The 11,655-nt window shown below is 31.7% G+C and overlaps 1 protein-coding gene across 1 annotated transcript in view; it reads left to right on the plus strand.

Annotated features, from left to right (window-relative positions):
• Positions 1 to 8,483, plus strand: part of LOC106135630 (diacylglycerol kinase 1) — a 112,332-nt gene extending 103,849 nt beyond the window's left edge. Inside the window, exons 22-24 of the mRNA XM_013335984.2 lie at positions 1,188 to 1,256; positions 5,639 to 5,751; positions 7,205 to 8,483. Coding sequence (XP_013191438.1) covers positions 1,188 to 1,256; positions 5,639 to 5,751; positions 7,205 to 7,297 — 275 coding nt within the window. The 3' untranslated portion in view covers positions 7,298 to 8,483. The remainder of the gene's footprint in view (positions 1 to 1,187; positions 1,257 to 5,638; positions 5,752 to 7,204) is intronic.
• Positions 8,484 to 11,655: the final 3,172 nt, after the last annotated feature.

Here is an 11,655-nt window from a genome sequence, read left to right on the forward strand (position 1 = left end):
AAAGTAACAAATATGTACGTATTATGTAGATATAAACATATTATCATAAAGTAACAAATATGTACGTATTATGTATATATTTGTTGTTTTATGATAATATGTTTTAGGTTTATTAATATCAGTAAGTTTATATCTTAATTATTATGTACACAAGCCAATGCCTTTTTTTTCAACTTACCTATCGGGGGATTATTACATGCCAATGCCTTTCTTTACACTTTCCTGTCGGGAGCCTACTGAAAAAAAATTCTCTAGAAATAAGTAGTGCCCTTGTACTGAATTTATTTTTATTTTAATTTTTTTCTTATTTTCCTTGATGTACATAAATATATAAATCATATCATGTCTATTTCCCTTGCGGGGTAGACAGAGCCAACAGTCTTGAAAGACTGATAGGCCACGTTCAGGTGTTTGGCTTTGTGATTGAATTGAAATTTAAATAGTGATAGGTTGCTAGCCTATCGCCTACAACAGAATAAATAAATATAAATAAATAAATATATACGGGACAATTTACACAGATTGAGTTAGCCTCGAAGTAAGTTCGAGACTTGTGTTACGAGATACTAACTCAACGATACTATATTTTATAATAAATACTTATATAGATAAACACCCAAGACCCAGGGCAATCAGAAAAAGTTCTTTTTTCATCATGCCTTGGCCGGGATTCGAACCCGGGACCTCCGTTGTCACAGACAAGCGTACTACCGCTGCGCCACAGAGGCCGACATCCCAAGTTTGTAAGCCTATCCCTTAGTCGCCTTTACCGACATCCATGGGAAAGAGATAGAGTGGTCCTATTCTTTTTTGTATTTATGCCGGGAACCACACGGCACATTACTGGGTTTCCATGTCTAATAAAATTCGGAATTTTTTTCAATATTCCTCCCTTTTTTAATCGAAAATAATTTTTCTACACAAGATGGTTGCTAGACAACGATAGTTGTATTTTTTTCTATTGTCATTTGAAACTATTGACATTATATTATTAGTCATCGACGTACATAACTACTGAGTAGGTAAGTACTCCAAGATTGAAACAGTTTAAAATATCAGAGCAATCGCACTTTACTTACTGGTATGTATATAATTTTTTATTTTTCTGACGTCCACCGAGCACCGCTCGGTCAACCAGCTGGTCTAAATAAAATAACTTAATAAATACATACATTCATTTGTTTCAGACATTGGTGACAAGCTGATAGAAGTTATAGGCTTAGAGAACTGCCTACACATGGGACAGGTTCGGACGGGTGAGTCGTATAGTCCATTTCATTACGTATTTTACGTATTGAAATATACGTGCCGTGTGGTTTTCGGCACCAATAGAAAAAATAATAGGACCACTCCATGTCTTTCCCATGGATGTCGTAAAAGGCGACTAAGGGAAAGGCTTATAAACTTGGCATTATTTTAGGCGACGGTCTAGCAACCTGTCACTATACGACTCTCAATTCTATAATTGGACAGAACAGCTGAACGTGGCCTATCAGTCTTCAAGGATTTTGCTTCTGTTTACCCCCCAAGGGATATATACGTGAATGTATGTATAAAAGGAAGGAAGTATGCAGAGATCGTTGCAAGTGGAAAGAGGTACATAGTCTCTGTCTACCTGACATGTTATCTATGATATTTTAAAAGAATAATCTTGTCTTTATTGTTACTGTCATAGTTGTGTTTTAACTAGAATAAAACCAATACATTTGGTTTTGCATTATTATTACAATTTATTCTAGTTAAACCTTATCAATAATGTATATCGACGCTTAGTCAAATTTATTCTATATCAGCAAAACATTATTTTACAAAATAAAATAAATTTCTTTGGAAAAAAAAATGGCTACCACTTCCACAGGAAATATCGCACGGTATTTGCGTCCAGAACGTTTTGATGTGGAACCTAATATATGTGGAGCTGATCTTCGTTGGACTCACTGGCGGTATACTTTTATAAATTTCTTATCTGAAGAATTAACAGAATTTAAAGACGAATCACTCAAATTAAAACTCTTAGTCAACCATCTTTCGCCAACTGTATATTCATATATAAAGGAATACCAAACCTATACTAAAGCTATAGAAGCACTAAATAATATTTACATAAAACCACAAAATGAGATACATGCTCGACATTCTCTTACTATAAGAAAACAACAAATAAGTGAAAGTATTTCAGAATATGTACAAGCACTCAAACTGTTATCTCATAATTGTAATTTTAGAGAAGTATCAGCTGAAGAATATAGAAATGAATATATTCGTGACGCATTTATCTCAGGTATTCAATCTCAACAGATACGTGAAAGACTCCTTGAGCATTTATCACTTACTTTAGACGAAGCACTTAATGTAGCAATTTCGCTTGAAACAGCAATAAATAACACGAAATCTTATTCAACTCCAACGACTCTTAATGCTCTCAATATGTCTAAAAACACTATAGACTTAGTACAAAACAGAAATGAAACTAAGAAAAATTATTATTCTCAGCGAAAATGTTTTTTCTGTGGAGGAAATGTACATCAAAGGAACAAATGTCCTGCTTTTAATTCCTGTTGCCAATTATGTTCTAAGAAAGGTCATTTCGCTAATGTATGTAGAAGTAGACCAACTATAAATTCCGTAGAAACTGAAATTGAGAACAATATGTCTGGAATAATAGCTGCTTCTCCGTCTAATTTACGAAAAGCTACAATTACTATATTTGTCAATGATACAAGAGCTGATGCCCTTATTGACACTGGCAGTTCCGTGAGCTTTATTGATCGTAATCTGGTGCAAGCTATGAATCTCAAAATTAAACCATGCCATCAAACGATTACACTGGCATCATTGAATCATGTATCACATGTAGATGGTATCTGCTATCCTACTATTCAACTGAATAACAGTACGTACAAAAACATACCATTACTTATTGTAAATAACTTATGTTCTGACGTAATTATTGGACATGATGTTCTTAAGGATCATTCGTCAGTAGAATTACATTTTGGTGGAAAAAGAGAAAGCCTTCAAATCTGCAATGTCATGCAAGCAACTGTTCCAGCTGTGTCTGTTTTTACAAATTTATCTCCTAACATAAAACCAATAGCAGTCCGGTCGAGACGCTATAGCACTGATGAAGAAACTTTTATAAGACAAGAGATACATAATCTTTTACAAGATGGAGTGATTGAACCATCTGTATCTCCTAGGAGGGCACAAGTAATAATTATTGGGGGAGATCATCACCGGCGCCGCATGGTTATTGATTATTCGCGAACTATTAACAAATATACAGAACTTGATGCTCATCCACTGCCTAGCATAGAACTGGTAGTTGCTAATGTAGCTAAATACAACTATTTTAGTCAAATTGATTTGAAAAGTGCTTACCACCAAATTCCAATATTAGAAAAAGAAAAAAAGTATACAGCATTCGAAGCATGTGGTAATTTATATCAGTTTACTCGCATTCCATTTGGAGTAACCAATGGCGTAGCTGCTTTTCAACGTACACTGCAATTTATAATAGAGTCAGAGAAACTTAACGGCACATTTGCTTATTTAGATGATATTACCGTATGCGGCAAAACAAAAGACGATCATGACAAAAATTTGGAAAGATTTATGATGGCAGCCGAGAAATACAGTTTGACACTTAACAAAGACAAATGTACCTTTTCTTCTAGCTCTATAAATTTACTTGGTTATAATGTTCATAATAACACTATTAAACCAGATTCAACTCGTCTTAAGCCACTTCTTGACTTACCAGTCCCATCAGATGGACCTTCACTGAAAAGAACTCTCGGGCTTTTTGCGCATTATTCGAAATGGGTACAAAATTTTTCTGAAAAGGTAAGGCCTTTAATCTCAAGCAAAAGCTTTCCACTCGATGAAACAGCTATTTCTAGTTTTAATTCTCTTAAATCTACTATTGCTAAGTCATGTTTGACTGCAATAGACAATGAAGAAAGATTCGTCGTTGAAACTGATGCTTCTGAGCATACAATTGCAGCATCTCTTACACAAAATGGAAGACCAGTGGCATTTTTTTCTAGAAGTCTTTCCGATTCAGAACGCCGTCACTCTGCTATTGAAAAAGAAGCTTACGCAATTGTAGAATCTTTACGCAAGTGGCGACACTATCTCTTGGGTCGACATTTTCTTCTCATCACCGATCAACAGTCAGTTTCATTTATGCTGAATCAAAATCATACAAGCAAAGTTAAAAACGAGAAAGTTGAACGATGGCGCCTTGAGTTGTCGTGTTATAAATACGACATTATATATAGACCAGGGAAAGAAAATTTCACTGCTGATGCTTTGTCTAGAATAAGCGCTAGTATATCTACAAATAAACTTTATGAAATACACGATGCTTTGTGCCATCCTGGAATAGTGAGAATGGCACATTGGGTACGTCAAAAGAATCTGCCATATTCGATTAATGAAATAAGATCCATGGTTTCGTCTTGCCCTATTTGTTCAGAAATAAAACCAAGATTTGGTCAGACACACGGCCATCTCATAAAAGCAACTTCGTGTTTTGAAAGACTTAATATAGATTTCAAAGGGCCTGTGCCAAGTAACACTACTAATCGTTATATATTAACAGTAATCGACGAATACTCTAGATTTCCCTTCGCTTATCCATGTAAAGATATGACTGCTTCAACTGTTGTTCATTGTCTGAAAGATATCTTTTATCTATTTGGTATACCACAATATATTCACTCTGACAGAGGAACATCATTTTTATCAGAAGAAGTCCAACAATTTCTTCATTCCCTTGGAATAGCTACAAGCAGAAGCTCTCCCTACAATCCAGAAGGTAACGGACAAATAGAAAGACTAAATGGAACATTATGGAAGAGTATTCAACTAAGCATTCGGTCCAAAAGTATGCGAATCGAAGAATGGGAAAAAGTTTTGCCTTTTGCTCTTCACTCAATACGCTCGTTGTTATGTACAAGTACCAATGCAACCCCTCATGAACGTATGTTTCATCATCCTAGACGATCACTAAATGGACAATCTATGCCAACGTGGTTACTTAATCCAGGACCTGTACTACTTAAACGACACGTAAGAAATTCTAAATATGACCCATTAGTTGATGAAGTGGAATTATTACAACCTAATCCCATGTATTCATATGTCAAGCTTCCTGATGGTCGTGAAACAGTAGTTTCTAATAAACATTTAGCTCCTTTGCCGCAACTTAATCAGGAGAGTGAAGAAAGTGCTGATATGGAGCCGGATGTCCAGGGAACTATAAATGACACTGTGGAACCTGACGTGTCAAATGAAGGACGGACAGCCGAGTCCGAAGAACCTGTTCTACGCCGTTCTAGGAGAGATCGCAGACCACCAGCTTATTTAAGGGATTATTTAAGGGGGGGAGAATGACATGTTATCTATGACATTTTAAAAGAATAATCTTGTCTTTATTGTTACTGTCATAGTTGTGTTTTAACTAGAATAAAACCAATACATTTGGTTTTGCATTATTATTACACTACCCCACCGGGAAAGAGGCGTGATTTTATGTATGTATGTATGTATGCATAAAAATGAATTGATATTAAAATAAAAAATAAATTTAAAAATAAATTTAAAAATAAATTTAAAATAAATTTAAAATAAGGCCTCCGCGCGTCCGGCCGCCGCCTGGCGCAGTGCAGCTCCATCACCATCACCACCAAGAAGACATTCCCCATGCAGATCGACGGAGAGCCCTGGATGCAGACTCCTTGCAAGGTACCATCGACTAAACGGAGACCTTGACGGCCTCTGTGGCTCAGCGGTAGTATGCTTGTCTGTGACATCGGAGGTCCCGGGTTCGAATCCCGGCCAGGGCATGATGAGAAAAGAACTTTTTCTGATTGGCCTGGGTCTTGGGTGTTTATCTATATAAGTATTTATTATAAAATATAGTATCGTTGAGTTAGTATCTCGTAACACAAGTTTCGAACTTACTTCGAGGCTAACTCAATCAGTGTAATTTGTCCCGTATTTATTTATTTATTTATTTATTATTTATATATTTACCTTTACCCCTTAAAGTTGAAGTTTGTGTGCAGTGACCGATGGTCGCTTATGTATAGTACCAACGCTGCCGTGGTATAACTAAAATGCCGTTATCTGACATCAGGATTTACACCCTTTTTTAATAGTAAAATAAGAAAAAAAAATCTCTTTCGATCTGTATATACGACTTTTTGGTACCTTTAAGTCATTCATACCTATATAGGCGTTCTCATTGATGAATGGCATCAGTTTAAATTTTTAACGCAGTTTTTGACGTTTTACTTAAAAGAAGGATTTGGCAGATAACGGCATTTTAGTTATACCAGGGCAGAACGGATAGAAATAAAAACAGATCATTGTTTACAATAGTCTTAAGAACCAGTAAACTAGTATAATACCTACTTGATTCATATTAGACCAGCTTTCACCCCCAGCTTCGCAGGCATGCATTTAGCGCCATCTACAGAAAGCGATTAATTTAACGCCATCTATATAAAAGCGACGTAATTAGCACTATGTAGAAAAAGCAACGAATTTAAACGCCACCTACAGAAAGCGACGAATTTAACGCTACCTACAAAAGTGTACAGTTTTTTGGCAATTCCCACGGGAATTATAGTTATGTCCTTCTCCAGATTGTTAATTATATAAACGTGATATTTCAAAATGATTAATTTAGTGGGTAACCCGTAAAGAATAACCAAACAAATAAACTTACTTTTGCAATTATAATATTAGTTCAGATATGTGCATTCATATCACGTCTATATCCCTTGCGGGGTAGACAAAAACCATAGTGTTGAAAAGACTGTAATGCCTCGTTTACAATAGTAACAGATTGTTAGGCCGTCGCCTAAAAGATGAATCACAAATTGGCTATTCCCTTTATTGACTTTTACGTTCTGCACGGAAAGAGAAGCAGCTGGATACACGCTATGTTTTAAAGGAGGAGGTCAGACGGAAGTCGTATTGTGTAAAAACCTGACTCACCCAATCCAGAGTCATGGTCAAAAGGCGTACCCTGGTCTCCCCTCCAGAGAGGTGAGGTGATAAATTAACTTAACTAAAAATGTATTTTTTTAATGTCACATTTCATATTTCAATGGTTCCCACAAATTTCTGCACATTGATGAACTTTAGTAAAAACAAAAATATATTAAAATTTTATTTATGATTTTCACAGATCACAATAACCCACAAAAATCAAGTGCCCATGCTGATGGGCCCAGCTCCAGAAAAAGGAAGAGGATTTTTCAAATTATTTACACATTGTTAACGGGTTTTTTTTTCTTGTCTTCCTTTTTTTTAATTTATCTGAGTGTGACAAAAAATGATTTTAGAAACGAGTAGGTACAGGTACGGTATATAATAACTTTAAGCCAAACTCACTTTTGCAAAATTAAGGCATATCTAAATATGCCTTGCATTTTTGCCATATGTTTTCAAAAACGTATAAATTAAATTAAGTAAAAATATACTTATATAATTGAATATGACTGTCGTTTTCCAAATATAAAAGTTATTTTAAATTTCTTACATCGTTCCATCTCTTTCTCGAAGGGAATCAAAATAGACTCTCTTTCTAATCAAATCAGTAAAAAAGACAGTTGAGATGATTTATTTTTTATCTAGGCGTTTGGCTTAAGGTTGTTGGCACTTTCACGAATAAATAAATGTATGAATGTAGCAACCATAAATCAAACTGTCAATGTTACATATCGCCGTCCTTTATTAACTGTATTTTATAAACAAGGACAAACAATATTCAAGTCAAGTCATACAATATTAATTATTTTTATTTCTACAGTTATTTGTGGTTCCTTTTTTTACTATATTTATGTATATTGAGCACAATATTGTTGTATATTTGTATTTGATGTCTCACTCAAATAAAATAATTATTTAATAATTATTATTTTTAGGTATAATTTAGCCATTTTGCATTTTGTTTTTTGATACTTTGTTTTATATTGTCATGTACATTAGATACATGAATAAATAAAATCTTTCGTGCTGTTTAAAACACTATAGGCATTTAAAAAAAAAAAAAAATTAGTTTGATAAGGTAAAAAGAAAATCTTTATTTGCGAATCCACCGCCTATTAAGTATTTGTAAAAGAAATCTTCACTTTAAATCGATTTTTACGATCGATACGGAAAGAGAAATCATTTTTAGAAAATGTGTCAAATGCCATTACATTAGGAATTTTTTTTCTAATAAAAGCAAGCGATATGTTCGCTATTTAAAATATTTTATTAAGTAAAAAAAAATGTTTAAATATTGATTTTTTACAATAGTTTGCGTTTATAGTTTATTGTCAAGCTTATCGATCAATTTGTCTTACGTTAATAAATAATTAGATTTATTTACACATTGAATCATAATTTGTAAAAAAATTGTCATGATATCGCCCATTTCTTTGTCGCACATTTTTATTAATAAATTTTTATATTTAAATCATGGAATTAGTATCTTTTCAACAACAACTTAGCCGAGGACCATCGAATAAATACTCGTAACGTAGTAATCGATCATGTATTCCTAAAATCCATCCATTAGTACTACGAAACAAAGAGCCCTAGCGGATCAAAATTATATATATCATAGAGAAAGTTAATTTGTATAATCTAACAACGCACAGTCAAAACCTGCGGAAAGGGTTTTCTTAAAAATAAAGATGACAATCATGTTGACGTTTGCTAATTATGAATTTTCGGAAATTCATCATGAGACCAAAATTCCAAGAAAAAGCTAGAACATTCTTATCAAAACATTTTTAATATCCATATTGTGGCAACATTATTAAAATTGTATGGATGTTATATGCATAATAGCGAATAAAAAATAAATAAACAAAGCATGAGTTTTTGAACCAAACAATTGATTCTAAAACAAACCGCTTTGAATTTGCCATTCATACGTATTGTAAAATAAAATATAGTTCAATGAATAAAGTTCGATCCGAGCTTTAAGCTTGCAAGCTTAACGTCCATTTTGAAAATTAGTTTATATTTTACATCATTTAGATTCAGTTAGGGTAATAAAATCGTAGAAACTAGGGTGCATTTATAATATATTTTGCCAAACATATTATAAAAAAATACAGAGATATTCTATTCCACAGTATATTAAAAAACAATGTGCTTAAAGCTAATGACCAATATTTCGATAGTGAATATCTCATGTCACAATTGAGTCCAGAAGTCTTAACGACCTTAGAATTTACTTAAAAAACGAATCACAAAATTTTAAAGTAATGTGCATACTAAATTGTGTAGCCTATTTATTCAATGCAAAAATGCGCCTTATTTTAGAGCTAGTGAAATTAGGTAGCAGTCGTGCTAGAACCACGCTAGATTTGTGCGAAATTTTATCTAAAATATATAAAAAAACTCATCACATTTTAATATAATATAGAAAATTTTGCCATATAACATATTCAAATTTATAAAATGATAAGTCTTTATATGTTTAGTTGAAGCTGTTAAATTACGTTCGTTTTATTTATTATTAGATATTTCAAAGATATACGAATTATTACTTAACATTATTATTACTAGTAAAATTAAGAATTATTTATCGAAATGTTTAAATACGTGAATGTGTTATTATAATAATTATTCTAGTTTATAATATTACACCTTATTGTATTTAAATAATTACAGTTATATTTAATTATGTGTAACAATAAATGTAATGTCATTGATAACAAAAGTATTTGTATACTAATTATTTATAATATACACAAAAATATAATGTCGTGACATAACATTTGAAAATGTAGTCTATGGCTAAACTATCCAAGCACTCTTAATAACATGCATATAGCATAATTAAATTTAAATTCTTTCATTAAGCCAAACAGCTGAACGTTGCCTATCAGTTGCATATTCGTATAGCATAATAACATAACTCTTTATTCCAGTAAAATATAACATTCATATAAAAAAGGAAATCATAAATGTGCTTTGTCATAAGATATCAATTATTATGTCACGTTATTAACAAACGCAGTTACTTATAACTTTTAATTTAGAAAAAGTTCTGAAATTAGTAAAGTATATGTATATCAAATCGTGCCAAGTTTCGAGGAATTATGTAACGTCCTGATTCCTGTGCCAGCCATTTTTGTAAATATTTTTCGATGGGATTTTTAAACCCATTTATAAAGGAAATAAAATAAGATTTTAAAATATCGCACGCGAAAAGAAATATTTATGTAAATTTTATATTATTTCATACAAAATTTCGTATGTCTATATACATAAATTTATAAAATCAGTAAAGTTTTGTACCTACCTTTATCCTTCATCTTTATACTTAAAATCTGTAACTAGACACATTATTTAATACCTAATTAATTACCAGGGGCATTTACATTGAGTACATAACAATCAGTCAATATTACTAAATTACTTCAATTAATATTACTTATGTGTGAAGATAAAAATGATATTGATCCATGCCCCTTCAACTCAATTTATTCTTTCTACTTTTTCACATTCTATATAAATTTTATATGTAAAAAATATACATACCAATTAATATGACGCCTGGAAGGTGAACATACTCTTATATGTTGAGTGAAATTCTGGCAACTATGTAATGTCAAAATCTATGTAAAATAAAACAGTTCCAGGATTGTCAGATCTAATGCACATTAAGTACATATCAAAAAATATTGGCATGCCTTATTACTTCTTTTTCTTCGGTAATATGTTAATTACTTCTTTATTTTGGTAATTTAAATAAGGTAACACATTAAAATTAAAACTATGCCTCCTTTAGAAAATGATCTATTTTAAAATCTCAATTTATTTTGTTATTTTAATATTTTATATCAAAAACTAAACATTTGTCTTGTAACATAATTAAATTATTGTTGTTAAATAAATTAATTGGTGAATCGGTATATTGCATAATGAAGTTTAAAAAAAGCTTTTAAATGTAGTTATTTAATTATTCTCTTAAAAGGCTGTAGTATACATAATTAAAATATAGTTAGTTATATATTTAGTAGTCATACTGTGTTCATAATAGGTGACATTTGTCGTCGATCGGGTATCCGAGGAATGTTTTAGGGAAAAAATAGAGATGGACATGTTTTGTTTAAATTAATTAAATAAATATTATTGTGTTAGCATTTTAATTGTTACTTATACTGATACTTCACTTACGTGAATAAAATTATTATTGTATATTGCACTAGTTGATTACCATTTAAGTTTTAATTGAATTTTCTAAAGATACATATTTGTTTGTTATATAGTTCAAGAAACTTCGCAAATAGTTATATAAAATTATATTTAAACTACTTTCCATTGTTCACTTTTTATCTATTTATACTTGCATAAATAATAATTATCAGATATTCATAAAGTTATAAGCATAAAATATTTTATGTTTTAGTGTGGAACTAGTATCTACTCGAGTACATATAATAATTACGTCCAATTTATTAAATTTCAATTTCATTATTGTGAAGTTATATTTAATTTTTATAATATTATCAATCTGATGAAATAATTTGTATGAACCTGTTCCCTTTAAACACATGTACCTACTGAATATTATTTAAAAACAAACGTTATTTTATCATTAAGCCAAACAGCGGTAGGTACGTGGCCTATCAG

The sequence above is a fragment of the Amyelois transitella genome, chromosome 29 (assembly GCF_032362555.1).
Source record: "Amyelois transitella isolate CPQ chromosome 29, ilAmyTran1.1, whole genome shotgun sequence".
NCBI lineage: Eukaryota > Metazoa > Arthropoda > Insecta > Lepidoptera > Pyralidae > Amyelois > Amyelois transitella.